Raw genomic sequence first — 24,454 nt, 5'->3', positions numbered from 1 at the left:
CAATAAGAATAGAATAGATAAACAAACCGACAAAAGCAAAGAATCAATACTGGTTTTGCGAGAACTGGAAGAAAAGCATGATATATGATGCCGAATACGGTGTTTAGGGCATGTCAGAAGCCACGCAAAATAATTACAAGAATATGGGTCATTTACAACTGCTTTGCTGTATTGCTCTAGACATTAGCAACAGGTATACCGTATCCTATTCATTCCCGTTTCCATAATACTGAGAATGGGCCTGTGACCATTCAAGGTCACAGCTACGTACGCGAAAGCACATTTGAACACACGACGGAGAGGTTCGCCTTCACCAGGCACATTCATAAACAATGACCTGACGCAAAAATTTCCTCGCTTTGTAAAATGTTATTCCCGTCGCCATGCAAAACGCACGTGTAGGACTCCTCTCTGAGAAAATACCGATGATCTTAGGGCTAGGGAGCTTACACTCGGGGCGTAGCCGCCTATATTACACCAACGGCGCGCACGCGCAGTCTCTGAGGCCTCGTTAACGGGCGCTTCGGTTCCTTCCGTACTGGCGTCAACTTGGCACACTTCATTGGCGTTCTATTCCTTGCGTTGCATGTGCTCGTGTACTCTCAGCAATCCTTAGTGGAAACAAACCAGTGATGGCAGTGCGTGTCAGGGGATTCGATGTAACGTTAGATTATAAGCGAGAGGAGAGCAGTGAGTGCGGAATGATCGTTTGATAACTTTCTTTCGTTACTTTCGTTATCCTGAGCGAGTGACATGCGCGCGTCATTCCTACGATACTCGTACAATGGCTTCTACGACGTAATTGTACGACTCTTCATGTATGTTTTACCTTGATGTATGTGTGTACCTTCTAATGGTTAGTGTAGTGCAACGCCTCCTACTCTGGAGTGGATGCATTCTATAATCACTTTACCTTGCCGCATCGCAACGACCGACGGTAGGACGTCGATATAGTTATCACCAAGCTTCCGTGGGTTTCGCAGGTGCTTTGTGGATGTCTCATGTGGCCTATATGTGGATTGTCTAGTGTGCCAGTGAATCCTGACGTCACCAGCTACGGAGTAGACATTCTAAGCACCTTACAGTGCCGCGTCGCAAACACGAGGATAGGACGTCGATATAGTTACCGCCAAGCTTCACAGTGATTCGTAGATATTTTACCGTGACCTATGTGTAGACTGTCTAGAGCGACAGTACTGTCCGATGCCTCCGACTACGGAGTAGACGCATTCAATAAGCACTTCACCTCGCCGCATTGCAGCGACGAAGGTAGGACGTCGATATATAGTCATCGTCAAGCTTTCCAGGGATTCGCAGATGTTTTGTAGATGTTTTACCGGAGTTTATGTATCGGCTATCTAGTGCGTCAGTATGGTACAACGCTTCCTACTACGGAGTCGACGTATTCTCTAAACACTTTGCTGCTTCGCAACGACGACGATAAGACGCCGATAAAGCTATCGCCGAGCGTCACAGGGTTAGCATAGTCGTCGCACTTATGCGCGTTGCGTCGTTATATTATTTCACTGCAGCTACGCTTGTCGTGTAAGAAAAGTGCGAAACAATTCAGTGGCCACCGTTGACGTTGCTGTAAAGTTCATGGCTTAGCTGGTTCGGTATAGTTAAAAGCGCAAGCCGAACGCAATTACTTGATGTGTTCAGTTGGCGAAAGTGTCATTTCATTTGAGCGTACGGCTTCCACACAGACCAGTTTATTCGTGTAGCATGCACGTATGCCCCGTGCACATGAGAAGGGAATCGGGGGCTGACTTTTTTGCGTCTTCTTCTTTTCTCCCTGCCCTAATGTCAGCACTGAATGCAGGCGCGTACTTTAGAAGAAAAAAAAATACAAAAATTGTGGAGACAGTGGCAAACTCCCATCATCTGTGCCCGGTAATCGTGATTGTCGTGGTCACGTTGTCGTTCGATGCGCGCAGTATTGGTTAACAGTTTTCCACCCGTCTATCACAAGGGCTTGTAGTGTCTTCACGTCGTGCCACGGCATGGGGAGAAGTCGTCCATGAGGGTTTGTTCGCGTAATCCGCACTGTGCGTGACAGTTCGTGACGGTGTCCCCCATGTACGTCATGTAATAAAGTCACTTAGGCACGTCTTCTCAACACATCACACGGCAGTTTGTGTCCCTCGAACATTCCAGACGAATAATACCTATGCCTCGTACTGAGCCAAGAAAAAGTAAAAAAAAAACGACTGTCTCGAATCCTGAAATGAGCTGCTGAGGGGGAACGAATACGAGAGATAAGTTCAACCGCGCACTTTAAAAGAATGCGTGTCGTTCACCTCACCGAAACCACCGTCTTTTCATCTGAACGCATGCAGTTTCTCCTTCGAGTGACGCGCACAAAGCTTGCCAAACACGTAGCCGGCCGCAGCGTTCACGTAACAGACACAAAACACACGCACACACCAAGACACACTCACGGCGCACAGTGTATCACGTGGCACGTCCCTTTCCCCTACAAAGGTGGCGCTGTCACGTGGTCCCGCGCACCGTCGTCATCCGGGGCTTGGACAAGGTCACGTGGTTCGCGGGGTTGGAGGCGCAGCGCGCACTTTATGATGTCCGTATCAAGGGGCAGGCGAGAAGTGACGTCTGTGTAGCGGCAGGCGGTATGGCACCAGCGACAGGGGACGGCACGGTCGTCATAGGGGAGACATAATGGAGGCGGACAGGCCGTCCAGCGGCGGCGGCCGCCTAAACAGCCCCGGGCCCCGGCTACGTGGTAACTCCGGGCGGCACCTCGATCCAGGCGTCCATGTTTAGACCCCGTAGGGTGGCGCATGGAACCTCGGGATTGCTGCGAGGGAGAAACGGCTTTAATACACGTGGATGCTTCGTTGAATCTCGATCAGCTTATACTACCGCTGAAATCTGGGTGAGTTGGTTAGTGGCATTAGGGAAACAAGGAGGCAGCGTTAGGGAATCTAAAGTTGGCTCCGCCTCATCAACACAGTATATGCGGCGAAGCACCCTTTACAGGCGCGCACCAGTAATGCCGAGCAGGGCTGGGCAGTATCGCGATACAAGAGTATCGCGATAGTATTTCAGAGATACTTTTGAGTATCTGTATTTCTGTATCGAGATACATTTGAAAAATGTATTTGTATCTCAGTAGTGAAATACATTTACGATGTATCGCCTGTATCGCGATACTATGCAGGACACGGGTATCTCGTTACATTGTTTTTTTTTGTGTCGGAAATGAGTTGAGGCGTGTTTCCAATGGGGGAATGACGATTTTTTTCTTTTTTGTGCCAAGACAAGCAAAGGCGCGCCGCCGGTCGCCGACAGATAGGGCGGCGATGGCTTCCCCTCAAGCACAGAATGGTCCATGTGGTAAAGCGCGCGACGCCGCAGAAGGCAGAATCGCGGGGGAAGTGTTGTCGGCCTCTGCCGACGAAAGTCACTGTCTCTCAAGGTCAGTGCAGCACGCCTAATTTTTTTCGGGTGGCAAGCTATTACTTCGCGACCCCCCACGCGGATACCGCCTTGGAACAGGCTTTGCAATGCTTCGCGTGCGTTCAGTTCTCAAAGCGGCGGCACTTCCAAAAGCAGTTCTCGTAGTCGCGGCGGAAGTGACTAGAAGATGGCTATCTTTGACGCGCTTTCAGCCACCTCTCCAATGTCAGGGTGCGTTCCTAACTGATTACGTGCGTGAAATGGTCTTTGTGGTAGCAGGCTCCCCCACCGCCGGAGCCGACTTCGCCTGTTGCGGCTTTCTGAAATGGTTGCTGGTAGCGTCGGTGGTGGTGACAGCTTTATTGAAGCCGACAGGGTCAGACGGCTTAGGATTCCGAAGATGGGGACAGACTTCGGATTCTGAACAGCCAGAACAACCCAAGTGAGGGCGGAAGCGTTTCGATATCTAGATGACCGGAGAAGAGATATCGCCACGCTGCAGGGCAATCCGGCTATGAAGGCGATATTTATTCACTATAACACGAATGTGTGCTCGCCTTCAGCGGTAGGCAGACTTTCTTTCTTTCGTGAGTCATGTGCTGAGGCTGAACCGACGCTGCTAGAAGACAGCCTATTTGAGAAGCCTACACAGCAACCTTCTCAGCAAAGCAGATCTTCAAAATAAATGCGTGCTTTTTCTCTATTCACTGGTGTTCATTAGTGATTCGAGTGATTTGCTTCAAGTGTGCTATTTCTAGCGTAGCTTAGTTCGCCAAGTATGTCGATTTCGGTGTCCAATCCTTGTTACTGTTGCTGTGAAATAGTGTATTTTTATTGCAATTGATACTTGTATTTATGTTATTATTACTAATTATGTACTTTGTCCACCCTCCTCCCCTGCAATGTCTTAATGGCGCTGAGGGTACTATAATAAATAAATAAATGAACTGAACGTTTCGATGCGCTGTAACTTTAGTTACAGCATTATGCTGCACTAATAAGTGTCTTTGCGTAGTATGAGCATCCTTCAAATAAAAAAAGCATTCCAGTATCTGTATCGCTGTAACTGTATTCCGGAATACTTTTTTCGTCTTATTGCAAAAGTATCTCCGAAATATCCCGTTACGTTAAAGGCAAATGCATCTCAGTATCTGTATTTTAGGCTTCCAGTTCATGTATTTCGATATCTGTATTCCGGAATACTTTTCTGAGTATCTCTGCCCAGCCCTGATGCCGAGATGTACGGATGTGTACTTGCATCAGATTTGACAGAATTAATCTCTTCCTAAAAAGTAATTAAGTTACAGTACTAATAACTTTTTACAATTTTTTTAAAATGTAATTAAATTTAATTACAAATTACAGCTGGTCGATAGTAACGACAATAGATTAATATAACTTTTGAAACGTAATAAAACTAGTTAGAAATTACTTTTACAAAAGTTATTCAAACAACGTTATTCAAGGCTTCGAGTTCGAATGCAACGTGGTTTTCCCGTGGGCCTGCCTCGTTCCCATTGTTGAAGTCTGGCCCAAAGATTATCTTGTCTTTGCTAGTTTTCCTTGCTTTCTTGGTCACTTTTTAATGCCATTGGGGAAGCGGGCATGCCACATTTCAGTCGGAAGTAATCGGAAAAGCAATGAGTAATTCTCTTAATATTACTCGCTCGAAGTTACTCATTACTATATTCATTAGAGAAAAAAGTAACTTAACTACTGTAGCTTAATTACCGCCAAGTATGACTTATATACAATCTATAAAGTTTACAGCAACGAAAACACTCCCTTCACTTGTAATTATAGCACGCTTGCAAAGCAGTGTTTTTTTTTTCCTTTCGAAAATGAAAGTGTCCTGCACAAACATTTTTTTATTAAGAACTAACGATAACAGTGTGGCATCTGTAACTGACGCCTCTGGTTCGATGTAACAACCATATTGGGCTAGCTCGTACATGTGTGCATCAAACCGTAAGTGCCATTATTGGTCAGCTGCCAGCTCGTAAAAAGATCACGTGCTACGTGACGCCAACAGGCAGAAAAAGAGTGTTCCACACTCGCCGCCATGGCTGCTATCGGCGCTGCCTAACGCTCCTAGGTTTAATTGCACATATATACCCCATAAAGTGGACGGGAAGATGACCGCCGCCGTAGCTCAGTGGCAGAGCATCGGACGCGTTGTTCGAAGGTCGCAGGTTCGTTCCCTGCCGGCAGCAAGTTATCTTTTCATCCACTTTACTTTCTTCACATTTATATCCTAATTACTACAAACAACGTCCCTTATATATTCCTTGTCATCATTGTCTGTTAGTTCTCATTAATATTATGATCGTGTTATGGAGAACGAACAACGAACCTTTCAGACACCGTCCTTAGCACTTCCCTCTGCGCTGTCTCGTGGCCTATGCTGTTGTCGCAGATGATCTTGGACAGTGTCGTCCTCCGCAGCTCAGTCAGCTGGGCTGAAAAGGGAAAAAAATGCTTGTCGTGAAAGGCAGAATTGACAACTACCCGTTTGTAGTACAAAACTACAAGTAAATATATACGGACTTCTCAGAAAGGAAAGCTTCTTAGTGAAGAAAAATTCGTCCTGGTCCGGGGATAGAACCCGGGAACAACCTTTGTGGGGTGGGCGTTCTACCAATTGAGCCAACGGGGATATTAACAATTATGAGCTCTAGGGCGAATTAGTTGACAACTCGAAGCACACATTACTGCAAACAGCGCAGCTCGCTCTCCCAACTCTTAAAAGAGACAGATATTACACCGGCTATCGGTCATGTTTGGTTCTTGCTTCTGTTTTGAATCTAGATTCATAGATTGCAAGCGAATGCACTTAAAAGGATATGGTCATTTGTGTAGCATATGCTGTCGCCCTACTCTATACGAATTTTTTGTTTCTGTGTTCTTTCAGCCTGCTTGCCCCTTTTGCATTGCTTATCACACGTTTCTTGCATTTTCGAGGTGTGTGTGTGTTTTACGTTTCTTATTTCTTATGTGGAAATCCGGAAATTCGGAGGCCATTCGAACGTAGCTCTAGACAGCATGTAGACGCAGGGGGACATTTCGATTTTGACTCACTCGTACCACTTATACCACTTATAAGCGAGCTACCAAGCACATTTATCCCAATGACAACGTACCGGCCTTGGGAAGAATTAACAGAATATCAGGTACGGCGACGGGCTTGTGTAGTTACGTAAACGGTGAGGCACTTTAGTTGTGCCTGCAACGTATGCTTTCTTTTCTAACAAGCTCCTTAGCTGCGAGCCAGCGCAGCACTTGCGTTTATCGGATGTACGCGTGCGGTGTTTATGCGACGCAGCGAAGTACGTTACTTGGAGGTCTCGTTGGAGAAGGCAGGACGCTTACCCGGCGTGAAGCTTCCGGCTTGACCCCCGTGCTCGAAGTAGAAGCGGTCTCCGTACTTGAGCCGCCAGAACTGGATGCCCAGGATGCAGCCGAAGGTGGGCCCCACCACACCGCCCGGAAGCGAGTACTCCGACACGCCGCCCGTGAACAGGTCGATGTCGTTGACGTGCCTGAAATGATAAACACGCGCAAAAATGTTCGGTCGGTTTCACGCCGTGGAAACTGTTGGACTGCGAAGCTGTAAGCGCGTGAGTTTATGTGATTGGCTAGCGGAGGTCACGTGGTGTCGTAAGTACGCCGGTAGCTTTGCAATGCGCGCGCTTACACATTTCAAGCGTCATCGTACTCATTTATCATCGGCATAATGAGCACTTCGAGCGTCATCAGCATCACAAACATTTCGAGTATCATCATAATCGTTTCATTTTATTCATTTATTAACTCCTCCCCCTGGTTACGTGACCGGTAGGACGCGTACTACTACTACTACTACTACTACTACTACTACTACTACTACTACTACTACTACTACTACTACTACTACTACTACTACTGCTACTACTACTACGATGACGAGGAGGACCAAGACAGAAGACAGCACATGCTAGACTAAGATAGCTTCGCTGTAAAGCAAGTCACAAGTTCACTGCAAGGGCGAATCAATGAATGCTATAGCAACAGGTTGAAATGTTATACGAACTAAGGCTAAGAGATAACTCCTTTATGATCTAATCTGGCTTAGCTCAACAAACCGCTGGCGTAAGAGAATACGGCCGCTCCAGGGAACGAAGTGGTCTTCGTACTGCTTGTCGCTCCAACGCGAAGTAGGCGGCGAGAGTACAGCGCGTACCACTGTACGAGCCGTCTACTGATCTCAGTCGAGATTGCACGCGCGCCAGTGCACTGTTGATCATAGTTTGCGCTTGCTTCCAAGCGAACAGAAAGGCAGAAGGCAAGAAGGTTAACCAGGAGAGCGTCCAGTTCGCTAACGTACGCTGCGGAATTGGTAAAGAGAAATAGAATGCGCCTGAGGTGCTGTATTGTTGGCAATCATGCTTGCAGCGCAAGATGTAAACACACAGACACAAGAGAAGACACGAAGACAGGATGGGCGCTTGTCCTGTCTCAGCCAGAGCCCGTCCTGTACGGCCACCACCCTTGTGTAGCCAGCGCCCGTCCTGTCTTGGTGTCTTCTCTTGTGTCTGTGTGTTTGTATTTTGCGCTTCAAACATGACTGCCAGTTCCAGCAACCAACTAGACCGCATCACCGTCTTGTACTGTTGGCATCGGTTCAGAAATGACATGGACATTGCGCGAGGAGTCTACGAAGACGCGAGTTAACACTTTGATGCGGTATCCGCACCTTCGGTTGGACTGATGTTCAGTTACTTACGCGTAGAGCCTCTGCAGACGCTCCCGGACCGGTCTGGGCATGGCGCTGTCCAGATGCTCGAACTTGGTGACCCGGAGTCCGAAGCATCCCTTGAGGTAGTCGGTGTAGCCGCGGATCCCGTGGTCCCTGCCTCGCTGGATGTTGAGCGAGATGAGGTCCAGGCCGAACGACTCGTTGTTCAGCCGGTACAGGTGGTTCGTCACGTCGTCCGTGATGAAGTTGTCGAAGCGCTGAGAACTTTGGCGCGCCAGTCCACGGATCACGCGCTCCATCAGGCCGTCGCGGAACTCGAACGGTCGGAAGAAGTGTTCCTGCGCGTAGCAAGGTTGTGGTGGACGAAGTTGTGATTGGCATCGAGGTGGCCGGATGTTTCGTTAGCGGTGCTTCTGACTGGCAGCGATGTGCCCGGATGTTTAGTTAGCGGTGCTGCTTTTCGATCGTGCAATGTCATCAACAATGCGCATCTCTGGGAGCGAAAACACGAAGTTTTAGGTGCTAGCGTGTCCTTTCCCATGGGAAGCTCGCCGTGGCGGCTTAAGTTGTACCCAGCAGCAGGGCTGGCTGGAAGTGGCTCCTGCGAACATTTCTGGCGCAATCGTTTTTAGTAAATACTGCTACGTTCTTCATGAACGTGCAAAGCTGTTAGTTTTTTTCTTTATTGGAAAGCCCGCGAATACATTGCAACAAACAGAACGCACCTCAGTGACTTTTCTGCAAGAGACTGAAGTGATGGTGACGTATTCTTATGAAAGATCTCGTAGCGGCGCCCAGGTGAATCATTTGCTTGCCGTGCCTGACATGCTGACCTCATACATCCGTAGCAGCGGCGCGCCGCTTAAAAACAGCCAGGGCTTATAGGATTTCCCTGCCTGATACGATGGGCCCATTGAAAGTATGATAATATTTGGGGTTTTACGTGCCAAAACCACATATGATTACGAGGCACGCCGTAGTGGAGGGCTCCGGAAATTTCGACCATCTGGTGTACCTTAACGTGCACTGACATCGCACAATACACGGGCCTCTAGTATTTCGCCTCCATCGAAATGCGACCGCCGCAGCCGGTATCGAACCCGCTACCTTCAGGTCAGCAGCCGAGCACCGTACACCACCGCGGCGGACCCGTAGAAAGTATGCGGAGCTTGTATCCTGGATGGTTCGGTCATGTATAGGCACAATAAATACTGTCACTTTAACGCTACGGCTACAGAGAACTGAACGGAGGTGGCAATATCTTACCTGGAGTGCGATGCGGGCGATGCGACCCCTGGCGTCTATCTGCATGAAGTCCCCGTTGAGTATGGTGTGTCCGAAGCGGAACGCGGCGCCCGCAAACTCGTTCAGCATGGACGGGTCGATCTGTCGGTTGTAGGTGGTGTAGCCGTAGGGGAGCACCTCGAGTCCGAACTCTCGGTGGAACGCCTTGCCCACGACGAGCGGCAGGAACTCGTTGTAGGTGATCATCTGCATCTGTCCGATGACGATGCGGCGCGCCTCCTGGTAGATACGCTCGTCGTCCCAGTGCGGGTTGATGCGCGAAAGGCGCATGGCGAGCAGGTTGTGCTGGCGCAGCCAGAGGGTGTGCATGGCCGTCAGGCCGGGCTGCTCGTTGACGCGCTCGTCGCCAGCGCGGAAGCACAGGTCTCCCAGCTCGGGACGGCTGCACTTGTCCTCGGTCGGGTGGAAGCTGGCCGGCAGGATCATGTCGCCGCGACGTCCCACGTCGAACTTCAGCCGTCCTGTAAATAAGAAAAGAATACTGAGAACTTGCGCTTGTTGGTGTAGCATTATAAATCAAACAGCGCACGCAAACGACCAGGATATAGAACGGTTCTGTCGTGTGTTCCCGTTCTGTGTCGTGGTCGTTTACGCGCGCTGTTTGATTAATGAAAAAAGAAGTTTATCGCGAAAGATTCTACCTGAGTGCGAGTCTCTATTCTATACACGCGTACACAAATACATGACTGAGGGGAAGAGAAGAGGAGCACTTCGAACTGAAATATTAGCCCTTGAACTTACCGTCACCCTGCAGCGTTCGAAGTTTGAGGCTGTCGTCAAGCGAACTACCGTAGACCTGGGACCCGTCTATGAATGATGTCAGAGAGTCCATCTGTTGCCGTGGGCCTGCATAAAAAACGAACGTCATTAAATGAAAAAAAAAAAAGAAATGAAAACATGGAGCCATTTGCGACGTATCTCCGGCATTCCGCCGTGTATTCAAGCGCGTAGAGATTACGATACGCGGTAGATTTTAGAAAAAGAAAAAGATTGTGGCGTAGATCAAGCGAACTTAGGTATTTTAGGTGAAACCGTGTTCCGAAAAAACGCCAGGCCTGCGCGGAAAGCGCAGCACAGTCACAGCGAAAGCTGGAAGAGCGGCATTTCTAGAGCCCGTTATAAACTCTCCTGTGGCTACTAATACAGGTACATTAGCAACGTACCCACTACGCAACAAAGCGTAATTTTTGGGAAGTTGGGAAGCACCCAGCACGACATTATTCGTTGTTCTGCGGAGAAGCGAGGTACCATATGTAAGCGATTATGTGCAGTTTGTTGATGCGACGGTTGATGACGATGAATAATTATGGTTGCGCCCTTTGTAATGGGTTGGAAGCTTTAAACGACCCACTAGTTACGTAATGCATATTGTGTGACGCCCGGTCGTTATTTAACTGTCCCACCACGCTTTATAACACACTTTAACCGGAGAAACGTAGAGCGAGAGAGAGAGAGAGAGAATTGACTTTATTGAGACCCTGAGGAAATGGATCATGGGAGCCTTATGGGCTTCCTTGGCAACCAACAGAAGTGCACTTGCGAGGAACCCACTACGCTATAAATCATTGTAATTTTTCAGAAGTAGGGCAGTAGGCACTGTGCCATTTTTCGTCATTCTACAGACAGCCGTGGTACCTGCTAAACGCATATAAGGCATTATGCGCACTTTGTTGATGTTGTGCGTGATGACGATGAAGAATTATGGCAGAGCTCTTTGTAATGGGTTGGAAGCATTCAACAACCTACTCGTTGCGCAATTCGCATTGTGTGACGTCTGGTTACAGAATTCGCGTTGTGCGACGCTTGGTGCTTATTCTACTCTTTTACCACGCTATATTGCATATGCTAATGTGGTTCCTTCCCGACATGAAGCCTGTATAGGACCTTTTTGCAAAGCAGTTTCAAGCACCGGCATGGCTCAGAGGTTGAATACTGGGCTCCCACGCAGAGGGCCCAGGTTCGAACCTCGTTCCATCCTGGAATTTTTTTCTTATTTAGTTTTTTTTTTCTTATTTCGAGCGATACTGGTTACGGATACCGGCGGCGGCGGCGGCGGCGGCGGACAACTACGGCACCAAAAACGGCCGGTGAAATGATCTCATAACAGCTTTCGCTGTAAAAAAGTCACTGTTTCGCCTCAAGGGCGAAGCACTGAATTCGATAGCGACAAATTGGAATGGCACACGAGGAACGGCAGGCAGCTCGAAACTTGCTGCGCGCTGTTCAAACACAAAGGACGCAGGAGAACAACACACACAGGGCGAGTGCACACTAACAATTGTCAAAGCTCGGCACTTGCAGCATGCTGCCCAGGCACAAAGACGGACGCACTAAAAGAACGCACAGGTATACACAGGACCAGCGCGAACTGTCACAGACGTTACTTCAACTAGCCCATACTTTGGCTCTTCTAGCTAGCAGCTCACTCCTTTCGCAAACGGGGCCGCTGCAGCGAGAGAAGTGACCTTCGTGCGGTCTATAGATTGAACGCAAACTTTGCTGTGAAAGCACAAGACGTACAAACCTCGCCTTCAAGAGATAAGCGTGCGAGAACGGTCGACTATGTCCGGTATGTCAAAGTACAAGTCGGAGGCGCACATCCAAACTCCGGCGAAGCACTATAGAGTTTTAGAATTGGGAACCCAAGGAGCTAGGGGACCCAAGAAATTCGCGAACCGCCAGGTCGCATGCGCACAACGCAAGCCACTCTCGGACTCTTGCGCTCGCATTGCCCCATTACTTTGTCCCAAGACCGTGCGGCTTTGGTAGCCGCCCTCCTCTGGGCGGCTAACAAAACCGGAGAGCGCACGGCCTCAACAGAAGGAAAGAAAAACGGCGCTTGACCGTGGCACGTGAAGCCACAGCTCGCGTTCCCGTGCTGGCGTCGATTCTGGTCACTGACACATAATTACGAAGTTGCGTTGTCGTATTCCATCATTAAATTTTTATTTATACAGAGCCGGCTTGGCACCATCACCTCTTTGTTCTTATTGTAGGGAAGAGGAAACAATAGTACACTTTCTCATCTCTTGTCAAAAGTTTTCTACATTACGAAAGACATTCCTAGAAACGCCGTTACGCATCATGGGATTAGAGTTGACAACTTCAAATTTACTCTCTCTAGGCGCACTTATCCTTGGGCACAGCAGCGGGAAAGTATGCGAGGCCATGCAAGATTTCATAGAACAATCAAAGAGATTTACACAATAACCACAGTTCCATGCAAAGTTCCATAGTTAACCAAAATCAAAATCAGCAAGATTCTTTTCTATATTAATTTATTTCTTATTTGATGAGAATCAATTGCACACCATACTTCCTTTTTTTAATTATTATTCTCGCAAAATATCCTTTTAAGAAATCTTTTTGTTATACAAAGTAAGAAATTATTCTGATTTCTAGTTTTTAAATATCTTTCCTAAGCTACCCGATTCTTGGCCAATTCCCCTGAGTGGGTGTGAGCCAGCAGCACAGGATCTACATCTACATCTACATCTACATCTATCTGGTTCAGCCGTCTCGTTACTTCCCTCCTGTGGCATAAGCCTACAAGAGCCAAAGCGTTTCCACTAGCTCGCGCCACCACGAGCCACGGGGCGCTCTTCTTTTTCCCTGGCCGACTGGCCACGTGTGGCGCGGCGCTACAACCCCAAAATGGAAAACTAGCGTGGGTCACCAGCGATACGACGCAAACGCAGCGCGGGCAACGTTGCAGCATGGCCCGCGTCTCGCATAATTTTAATTTCGCCACGTGTGGCATCCCGTGCGTTTCACCCAACGCCGCGTGCGTTTGTATTCTGCCGTTAGTATCCTGGAGAACGAATGACGTATGGCGCAATCGTCTAGGCAGCGTGCTGCGGAGCGAGGGCTCGCAGGTTCGAATCCTTGGTCGAGCGGTTCGGAATTCTTTTCTTCTGAGTTATTTGTATTTGTGGTTTTTATGTATATATACATACATATACATATATGAGACATGACGGCGACGGCAACGGTGACGGCAAAAATCCGCCGAGAGGGTCCATATAATTGCTATCGCAATAAAAAGATCTGCGGGGTCTCTTACACGAGAAGATTTGAGCAAGAAGATTTGATTATACAAGATTTGAAGGTAAGAACCTTTAAAGCCACTGAAGAATGGCTACAGCGTCCTCCTTAGAGCGCTTTCCATTACCCCTTAATCCATCGGGCGCCGGCTATCAGCTGTCTGCATATGGGAAGACCCCCCCTCCCCTCCTTTTTTTATTCACACGCCGGCGCCGCCGCTTTGGGAAAGTTTTCCATGACGCCTACCACGCCGCCGTCACATCACTAGGTGTGCCGTTCGCGTTGACGCCGTCGCGTGACTGAGTGTGCCGTGAGTCGTGTCGATGGACGCCAGGCGTCGCATTTTTCGCCTCATGAGCCAGTGTGGGTTATTATGAGTTTTGGTTTAGTTTTCGAATTTCTAGGATATGTTGCGCGATGGTGCCGTTTGACCCCGACAGGGCCGAAAGGGCTAGAGCGGCCAGTTGGCCGCTTTGCAGAAATATGCAGAGACCGACGCTGTGATGATATCAGACGTAGTTGTACCACATGCTATAATTCAGGCATGCACGGTAGCATAGTACCTGCTGACTGCGCCAGCGTTCAAAGCCACGCGCTCGACCGCTCTAGACAAGTATGACTGCGACTGTACCAATGCCCGGAAACACTGCCGCTCCAGCGTCCCAAAGAATTACGTCATGATGACGTCACCGACACCATCTTGAATAATTTGCTAGTTCGGCGGCCTTTTAAAAGGGGCCGTAACTGAAGGTGAAATTGGCGCTAGTGTTCATGGAGATTCAAAATTAAAGCAGCCAATGGCAGCCTGCCGCCGTGCCGGCAAAGCCGTGCACCCCGCGCCGGCCGCGGAGGCCGCGCGCGCGCCGCGACGCTAGCTGACGCTAGTTTTGAATTCCTCGAAAGTTCCGTTGTAGCATGAAGCGAATGCTGAGAGCGGGCACCAGGCTGGCCGTGCAGGGAGGCTATGCTTGGCGGACACCTGCAAGTCTTCCGTTGTGGTTAGCGGGTCATTGTTCGCTCTTGAGACTTATCGGAGTGGTCGTTATGTCAGCCGTGCTCCGTCGCCGCCATACAGGAGCCCGTCCTAAGTTTCGTGATGTTCCGTTACATGAAGCGAGCTTTGGCCGGCGTGTGGAGTTTTCTTGGTGTTTGCGTGTTGTGCGCTCTTGCCGCCGTGGTGGTTAACGGCACGCACCATTCGTACATCATGGAACGGTGCACGGATACTTCAAGACCGACCGAGTTCCGCAAGATTCTTCGAGGTTCCGAAAAACTAAAGGTGAGCATGCGGCTTGCGTTCGCAGCCACACATTTACGAATTGCAGTTGGACAACACAGTTATTGTTTTTTTAATTACGGCTGAATCGTGAAAAGCACGATGTTGCAGTTAATATCACTGTTCCTAGAAGGAATGAAGTTAAAGAACTTGAGGCTCATAGTTAAACTTTTGCGTCTATGACAGAACTGCGTGATAGAAGTGCGTTTTGCTTTTTTTGCCTGTTTATCACTCGCCATCGTTTAAATACGCGTTCCTGAGACTCAATAGGCAGTTTTAGAATAGCGTACGAAAAGCTTTGCGTTGGCTTTTCGCGCAACTGTCATGCGTCGTACGCTAACCGCTTGCGGGCTCCCGTAGTGACGGAAATAGCGAGCCGCAAACGCTAAAATAGCGTACGCTATTCTAAAACTGCCTAATGTATCGCAGCTTGCACTGAGCCGAGACGACGAGACTACGTTTGCCTCATGCGACTGCGTAATTTGTATCGTTGGAATTAATAGTTTTCAATTGCTTTATTTCAGGACGGAAACGTTTTCGGAGTATTCGAGAAAGCAAGAACTGATGCGTTTGCCCAAGGAGGAGTTAGCAGCTGTAGAATCAGCGCTCTGCGAAGTCTCGATCCGCAACTCAAGTGGACCAGCTTTCTACACTGCTCCCAGTGCTTCTTCTCGGTGCGTGAATATGCTATGTACTTACGGCTGAAGAAGTAGTTTGTGTGTTTATATATTGTCTCTGTTATTGCCTATGGAAAAACCGCACTAAGGATTCATGTGTAGGCATGAGACATGTCCTGTATGCAGAATTTTACTGTTTGTGTTTATCACAATGAAGTGCTCAGTGTACCCAACATGACGTCCTCCCTTCAGTGGCGTTATATTTAGCTAGGCATTGTATTCGCGGTGAAAGAAAAGCTGCGTATAGGCTTATTTCACCTGGTCGTTGAGTAATACGCTTTTCTTCGAATGTCATGTGCTGCTGCATAAACTGACCATGGCCTGCATCCCCTTGCCACCAACTAACTTTCAAGTAGTGTTCAAGTACCATATATTGTGTCTTGCTCTTTTTAGCGCAATGTAGTACTTACTGTGCTAAATCTTATCTTTTTCATTTTGTTTATCTGGTGAAGGTGTCCAGCATTTCATGTATATTTGTGCAAAATCTGAGCAAATATGTAAGTGGTTGTTTTGTGTTTCGTATCATTTCAATGTTTAATAAGTAAATCATTGCAATATTATTTCATATTTACATATTTTGCGCTTCGTTATGTTTTTGTCATGCACTGACATTTCTTTAAACTACATGATTACCTCTCATCAGAGGCTCCTTTTCACTTTGCTCGGTATTGCACCAAATGAAAACCGTGTTTCTTATATGTGTGTACGTCAAAGGGCCTACACTTTCCAATGTGTTCGTTTTTTTAATTTCTAAATTTTACAATGAACTTTTGTGTTTAGTCATGCACACACTGTGAATTCTTCCCTTCTGTTCTTCTCCTGAACTTGTATCGTGCCCCATTACATGCAAATCTTGAGTTTGGGAAACAGAACAATAAAAAGAGGTAACAGAAATGTTGTAGGTGGATTCATCATTTATGCTCTAGCACATGCTGGCTGCGGGCAAACGCGAATGCGCGGCCTAGCACAGCACGTGCGCGAGCGCACGCGAACAAAAAAAAAAAAAAGTCCCGGCGCGGTGCATAGGAGAGGAGAAAAGCAAGCGTACAAAAAAAAAACGGTGCGCGGCATGGGAGAGGAGGAAAAGCAAGCGCACAAAAAAAAATAGAAAGAAAACGGCGCGCGGAGAGGGAGGAAGAGGGGGTGGAGGCGAGCGGCTGTTGCTACTGTTGCCCTGACGACGTAAGCAACGTAATCGGTACGTCATCGCCCTTTGAGCTTGGCGGCCTTCTGCAAGGAGCGTAACTCAATAGCGCTCTCGGCGCTGTCGGCGCTTGCGTCGGCGGAGCGTTTGAATTTCGCGTCCTATAGGAGGTATACGAAGAAACCGACCCTTGACTGTACTTTGGAATCTAATATGGCATGTAGCGGCCGTGGCTGTACGCAGGCAACCAAATAGACACAAGTGCAAGATCAAAATTTTTCCACGGGTTACACGTTTTAGACTGTAATGCACTCCCATCTTACGTAGCCTGTACTGTCATTCGGGTAACGCACGTCGCTTTGACTATGCATTTGCTGTGAACGTAAAATACTGGTTAAAAACGTACATAACTTCTATAGACTCTTCGTCAATGGAATATTACCTTTAGTCTAAGATTTGTAGTAAACACGCAAAAATAAAACAAAACGAAAACGTTGCGGAACAATATTTTTCCTTACTGCTTATTCTGAAGCTGCTGTTAAGTGCCTAGTTCAAAGGCTTAAACGCGCCATCCCAATGGCCGAGTATCCGCTTCAAGGCTACACCAGCAGGTAATGTCATACAAGGTTGCGCGCTCACGAGAAAAAGCGCGTTTGTTACCATACACATTGTGTCACCATATCCGGGGGTGCCGACATAATCCGGCGGTTCCCTTATTCCCAAACCCACCTAATCACAATTGTAGGCGACGCTGGCTGCCTGGCCGACGTTGATGAGGCCTGCATTTTAACTTTTTCTCCTTCTCTCTATTTTGGATGGTGACGTCAGTTTTCGTGTTCTTCTTAAATATATTAGTGAATGTCAATGCATACTTCTGTAACGGATAAATAAATAGAGGATTGGGACCAAATTCCTAAAGCTTTGTATTCGTTAGATGAAAAGTTCTTGAACACGGAGTGTTGTGGAGCCGTTTCGACAACCGATCTTGTCTTCTTCAAAGCTGCAACTGCCTACCTCAGCGCTTTTATGTGTATATCCTTCGTACCCTCTCCTCCAACCCAAACAAACAGAGGATTGAAGCGCAAGTGCGAGAATTTTTGACAACCCCAATACAGCGAAACGCCTACCTCCCCTTGTACCATTTCAACACGAATCCCCCACAACCACTCCTCGCATTCTTTTTATTTTAAAAAATTACTGACTGTTTCCTCTTTCCTTTTGACTCGGCCCACTCGGCACGCCGGCCCCTCCTTTTTCCCCACCCCCAGCCCTGTTTTTATTCAATTATATGGACAGTCTCGACGGGTTTTTGCCGTTGCCGTCGCCGTCATGTCCTTCAGGTATGAAGTCCAAATTGACTAGATTCCCCCCGCGCATTGTATGTTCTACCGCGGGTAAAAGCGCGCGAGCGGGGGCGACGAACGCGGCCGAAGCAGAGTTCAAAGGAGCCGGCCCATTCCCGTCGCTCGGAGGGTGCATGCGATAACATCACCCCGCTCGGGAGGCCTGCCGTCGAAGCAGACAGGGAACGCCCCGCCCGTCTTTAACGAGCCTTAAAAGACGCGAACACGAGAGGGGGAGGGGAGTGTCGCTCGAGGAGCAAGTTTGAACTTTGAATCCAAGGGCGCGGTCGGCGATCGCTGGCGCGCGCGCTATCTCGAAAAGCCATCACAGCGGGCGGCTCGTATACCCTTCTACGTGCTGCGCTCTCAACGCGAAATGACTATGCGGAGAGCATCGCTCCCTGGAGCGGCCGCATTCTCTTACACCAGCGTTTTGTAGTTACGCGAGATCGGATACAAAACGGTTAGCTGCTAACCTCACTTCGTGTAACACTACAATTTGTTGCTATCGCATTCATTGCTTCGCCCTTGCGGTGAAACTGTGACTTTTTTCACTTGCTCTTTCCTCCCTTTTGGGTTGGAGGAAAGGATACGAAGTATACGCGTGCTAATGTAGGCAGCCTTGAAGAAGACAAGACCGCTTGTGGAAACACTGGCTCCAGTGGTATTCCATGCTCAAGAATTGTTAAGCTCGTCAAGCTTACATCTTATCCTGAACTTCTGCCTCTTCTGTTTCGTTAGCGCTTTTTTCATTGTTGGCTAGCTTGACTCGCTAAATACTCCGCGTTACGCAACGACCCGGACAGCACCGAAGAGCGGTGGGACGCAGCTCTACAGAGTGTCACATTAGAGGGACAGCTATGAGCAGTCCAACGGGCCCTCAAAGCTCCCTAGCCTTTAGGTCCCAACGTGGGAGCGGCCCGCTTCGGACTAGGAAACTAGCAGCGACCTACTGGACCACAATGAAGTTCTGCGAATAGCTCAATTGGTAGAGCATAGGACGCGCTATCCGAAGGTTGTAGGTTTGGTCCCTACCTGCATGTTGATTTTTCATCCACTTTAATTAATTTCCATTAATGTCATAATTACTATACTATCAGTTAAAACATACAAGTAATGTCTCCAATACCTTCCTTAGCTTCATTGCCTGTTGGTTGCTTAACAAAGAAACGAGTCCTCGATCAATCCACTTGTTTCGTTCGTCCATCATTACGAATTGTATAGCGCAAGCGGGGTACTTGGACAGACAGAGAAAACGAGGACAGGCGCTTGTTTGCTTGGCTTGTTTATTCAAGACAGTCTGAAGTGTTTTACGGTTGATGACCCCTTTCTGATCCAGAGTTCGCAGGCACTGACTGAATTTCTGGAACGGGCGGATCATGCTGATGTGCACGCGTTTTCTGTCGACATTAAGGATCTATATTACTCCCTGCCGCACGAAGAGTTATTAGAATGCATAACGGATAACATAGATTCCTTTGGGCAGTTGAATTTTCAGTTAAAAACGGGCATTAGAGCACAAAGCTTCCTAGACTTGGTTTCGCTGTATCTCACGTCTACGTACGTGGTATTATCGGGTTTATCTACAGAAAAATGGAGTGTCAATTGGTTCATGCATAGCTCCATTACTGAGCGATTTGTTGTTGGCTAAAATGGGCAGGTCATTGAAAGAAAAGTTAGTCGGTACTCCTGTAATCAATGTATTCAGATACGCTGATGATTTTCTGGTTCTTCTTCAGTGTAACTCTGGCATGTTCCCCCGGCTATCGGCACAGACACTAGGTTTGTTCGAACTGTGTCTCAAGCCTCTAGTGCTGACACATGAGATGCCCGAGCATGACACATTAAGATTTTTAGATTTGAGGCTGTTTTTTGGAGAGCATCAAATTTGCTGGTCCTACGAACCGCGTGCGCAGAAATCTCTACTTCCTTTTTCTTCTGCGCACAGCAAGATAGTGAAGAGAGGCATAGCAAGCACTTGCCTCCAAAACGCGTTGCACAAATCTTGCCAACATAAAATGTCTACAAGCTTCAATGCGCAGGTAGCCCGGCTCAAGGCTTCAGGCTTTCCAGAGGCATTCATCGCCTCGGTAGCAGAATCCATCTACCGGACCAGTAAGGCAGGACGGGGGAGGGAGCAAGCGCTGGCCGCGGGTAGCACAACTCAACAGCGGGAAAAGATAGCTGTTGTTCCGTATAAGCATCAAATATCCCACAGGCTTGAAAAGATTGGAAAACGCGCTGGCATTCGTATAGTTTTTCTGCCCCCTTTAAGCTAATCAGTCTCGCGAAATTCACTAGCCCTCTGAGGCAACAGTCGTCTGCCGCATGTGGCGTGAAGCACAGGACCAGGTACGTGCAATGCGCACGTGAAGTTGTGTACAAGGTTCCTCTCTCCTGTGGTGCATGCTACATCGGTCAGACGGGTAGGTGTATTAATGACCGGATAAGGGAACACGCTAACAACGTAAAAAATGGCAAAGACGGGTTTCTGGCACAACACTGCACAACGTAAAAAATGGCAAAGACGGGTTTCTGGCACAACACTGCACGTCTTGTAAATGTTCACCCCTTTTTGAGCACACAGTCACTGTGTATAAACACAGGAATGATCGCACCCGAATGATTGTTGAGGCTGCGCAGATGGCAAGCGAGCATGACATGTGTGTTAGTAAGCCATCCGTAGCCCTCTCTGACAAGGAATTAAGTTTCCTAGGAAGCACTGGCACACGCACGCACTGACCGGTTTTCATGATTTTGTTTGTTTTGTTTTGTTTGTTTTGATTGCGCAGCGTCTGCCTTAACGTTTTTTCGCTTAGCGCATCCTCTGTCACATGTTCATCTTTTGCATTTTGTGCCATATATAAATGTTCGATTCTGCTTAATAAAATCAGCTGGAAGTTAGCGCCTGTCCTCGTTTTCTCTGTCTGTCCAAGTACCCCGTTTGCGCTATACAATTCGTCATGACATACCAACTAGCCCAAGCCGATACCCTTCCATCATTACGTTTGTGGCTTCTGTAGCACGAGAAGCTTCTTGTGAATGCGGACCCAATAACGGTGGGCGTCACTCACCGAGGCTGCACAGCGGGCACCTGGCCGAGCGGGGGAAGTTCATGCAGTGCTCGCCGTACTTGCCGAAGAAGTGGTCCGTCGGCGGGATGTCGAACGAGAAGCAGCGAGGAGAGCTGCGCGTCTCCGTCGAGCAGCAGTCGATCACGTCGTTCGGATCTGCGGAACACAGTACACGTTACCGTCTGTACCAGAATACGTGTACCGATGTGTACTTTATGTAAGCATCAATTAGCGTGTGCTGGGCTACGCTGTCCTAAGCTCTAATGCGCTGCAGCATTCATACTCACTTCCGAGATCGACGATCTCTCCGGGCACGCTCGAGATGGGGGCCAGCGCGAAGTCGTGGTCCAGGAACTGCCCCCACTGCATGAGCATGTGCGTGGTGTCCCGCGACGGCCGGTCCAGGTCCACGTGCACCGTGGTGGACACCATGCGAGGGTTGGGCAGCTCGGCGCCCGTCTCTGAGATGCGAGGCGCCGACACGCCTGCATGGGAAGCATCCAAGATCTCACGGTGTCGCCCACGAAGACACAGCAGCAGGTCACCTGAGCGCGGTTCTTAGCTTGCCTTTCGCGCGAAGGCTGTTAGGTAACATTAAGGGGTCATTACCAGTGTTTGAACCTAACTTTTTCACTTGCTGCTGGTCTTGTTATGATGGTCCTTCTAACAGTGGGAGAAGATGCGAAACCACGTGAGAGGTCGGTCGGACGGAAAAGAGCGTGAAAAAGAAATTGAGGGCACAGGGAGCTTCCGCTGCTTCTGCTTTCCCTTTCCCTGTATTTTTAATGAAGCCTTCGCATCCTAGATTTGCCGTTCTGCTTATGTTCACATAGTATAGGCAATCTTTGTTTCTTCGCAATGGTACTTGTCTACGCTGTTTGTCAATGTTCTTTCCTGTACAGTCGTTTCTTAACATTCTTATTCGTATTCGTCACCGCAAGCAGTGTGCGATTAACGTAAACATGCGCTTTGTTTTATGAGGCCATGCAAGGATGTCAATGACCACGGCTATCATTTGTAGCGTTTTAGTGTGTGATTTTAGTTGGTGTTAGAGAGAAAGGAGGTTGAAGTGCGCACAGCAACTCTTTCTCTGTCTCTCGGTTGAGGGCACCTCAACCGCACTGAATTCGCGCGCGCGCGCGCGCACGCACGCACGCACGCACGCACGCACACACACACACACACACACACACACACACACACACACACACACACACACACACACACACACACACACACACGCACACACACACACACACACACACACACACACACACACACACACCCACTTCCTCTCTCACGGTTGAGAACACCTCAACCGCACTGCATTCACACACACACTCTAGGTTTAGGACTCCTCATCCTCGCTGCGCTAGCGGGAAAGTACGATAGGAAGGAAGCGGGAAGCGTATAGTGTACAGAAACGATGTCTTAGTGTGGAGAAGTGATTTTTTCGAGGTTTGTGAGAGGAGCAAGACAGTTAACCGTATAGACTCACCGTCGGCGTATCTGGGCGGCAGCAGGCGGCGCATGCAGGAGAAGGCGGCGCCCCAGTCCGAGTGCTCGAGGTTGTTGCACGAGCCGTCCAACTCGCGGAACGGTCCCGGCCGGCACACGTGGTTGCTGAGCCGCTGGCAGCGCTCGCGCACCAGCTCCAGTCGCGAGCCGGCCAGGTCTGTGCGCACCAGGCCGTGGAACTCGTCCTCCCAGAACATCTTCATCCTTCAAGCGGGATAAGGATAACAGAGAGGGAGATAGAGCAGTCGTTATATAAGTCATCTCTTGTCGATTTCGCATAGAGCCTACGAAGCCAAAGGCGCCGCGGAACTCTAATAACAGCGCCGGTCGCTGCGTTTCATTAGGGCGAAGGCCTTACATACCTTATCAAACGCGAAATTGGCGCTCCGCGTCAGCGGCGTTGGCGTCCCGCGGCGTCGCCGCCAACACGAGGGATGCAAAAACTAATCATTACATGATGATGTCATCGTATGGCGTCATGACGTCACAAATCGCCAGAAATTCACATCAGTATTACGTCACGTGATGACGTCATCAGATGAGATCATCGCTTTATAAAAGGTGGGCCGGTCAAGGAGGCAGTACAAAACCATGCGAGGTGCAGAAAGCTTGCAACGCCTCCGATCCTGGAGGCATTGCAGGACCTCATTAGGTGCGGAAAGCTTTTGGTCGGTGGCGGCATAGAGTTTCCTACAATATTTAACAGAGGGAAATCTGTCACTGCGATCGTTCAGCAACCATGGGAATGCTGCGTAGTGCACGGATTTGCCTGATCTTCGTGCTTGCGGCTTCGAACGCACTTGTGGCTTTGTTTATTGTTGTGTTTTGGCGTTTGTTTCGGATAAAAGCATTGGTTGTTCGCGACTTCGCGACCCGATTTGAATTGATGAGCCTAACATGGTCAAGGTGTTGATGTGAAACTACTGAACGTTTGCTTAACTTCGTCTTGCGACAAAGCGGCTGCAGACCACACGGAACCAAACGGAGCAGAATGAACGAAGCTTAGACAAATCCATGTACTACCCATCATGCTCATGCTACCAATGCTCGCTGAAGCTTAATGCGTTGCAGCTCCCATAGACACTAGCGCCAGATTTCCCTCTAGTGTATTATTAGGAAAATCTATGGGTGGCGGGGCATGATCAATACAGCGACTGAGAAGAAAAAGAAGATGGCTTTCGCCTTCGAGTCGTATTAGGTGAATGCACAAGCGACCCTGTGAGTTCTCTTCAGTTGGCTCTGGATGGCAGTGCTCCAAGCGTGCAGCTCTCTGATGAAAGCACTACCAAGGCTTAACGAATGTGATCCGCCACCTGCTTCGTACATGAAGCCAAGACAAGTAGGTACAAAGTCGAAAACGGCCAGGATCTTGAGGGACATTTTGGAAAGTGCCCTTTGCATAAGAAATGAAGTAAGTTATCGCATTCTGTTTGTTTTTTTTTTCATTTTCTCTCTCTATATATATACACACATATATTCTCATGCGACGCGGCTAATGAAGACAACGCGTCGCCCAAGCATATATATATATATATATATATATATATATATATATATATATATATATATATATTGTGATGAGGTTTATTGGTGTAATGAAGTCGCGACGAAAAGGGACCGTACACTGACACAGTGCAAGGCTGGCAAAAAGCGGCACAGGCTCTCGCGCAATCAGAACGCGGGTCGTTTCTCGTCCTCCTTCACAGGCGCATACTCGGTCGTGCATCTGCTCCACTACAATGCCCCCGGGGTGAAGCGTAGCCATCCTGGCGACTCAGGGAGTACGTAGAATGATGGGGTCGTAGTAGGGCTTGAGACGGTCAACGTGTACGGTCTCGCGTCCTCGACAGCGCAAATCTGGCGATTGTGTGAGGGGCTCGACGAGGTAGTTCACCGGCGAGGTGGCACGAATGATACG

General features: G+C 48.7%; 1 protein-coding gene across 1 annotated transcript in view; it reads right to left on the bottom strand.

Moving 5' to 3' along the window:
• Nucleotides 1-1,990: 1,990 nt before the first annotated feature.
• The window catches only part of LOC119371809 (peroxidase), a 35,399-nt gene continuing 12,935 nt past the window's right edge, over nt 1,991-24,454 (bottom strand). Inside the window, exons 4-12 of the mRNA XM_037642266.2 lie at nt 22,517-22,740; nt 21,306-21,503; nt 21,019-21,174; nt 10,202-10,306; nt 9,422-9,921; nt 8,183-8,493; nt 6,790-6,959; nt 5,774-5,879; nt 1,991-2,818 (exon numbers count right to left, since the gene is read on the bottom strand). Of these exons, the coding sequence (XP_037498194.1) occupies nt 2,737-2,818; nt 5,774-5,879; nt 6,790-6,959; nt 8,183-8,493; nt 9,422-9,921; nt 10,202-10,306; nt 21,019-21,174; nt 21,306-21,503; nt 22,517-22,740 (1,852 nt within the window). The 3' untranslated portion in view covers nt 1,991-2,736. The remainder of the gene's footprint in view (nt 2,819-5,773; nt 5,880-6,789; nt 6,960-8,182; nt 8,494-9,421; nt 9,922-10,201; nt 10,307-21,018; nt 21,175-21,305; nt 21,504-22,516; nt 22,741-24,454) is intronic.

Source organism: Rhipicephalus sanguineus, chromosome 10 (assembly GCF_013339695.2).
Source record: "Rhipicephalus sanguineus isolate Rsan-2018 chromosome 10, BIME_Rsan_1.4, whole genome shotgun sequence".
Taxonomy (NCBI): domain Eukaryota; kingdom Metazoa; phylum Arthropoda; class Arachnida; order Ixodida; family Ixodidae; genus Rhipicephalus; species Rhipicephalus sanguineus.
This window is presented reverse-complemented; position numbering and strand designations above follow the sequence as displayed.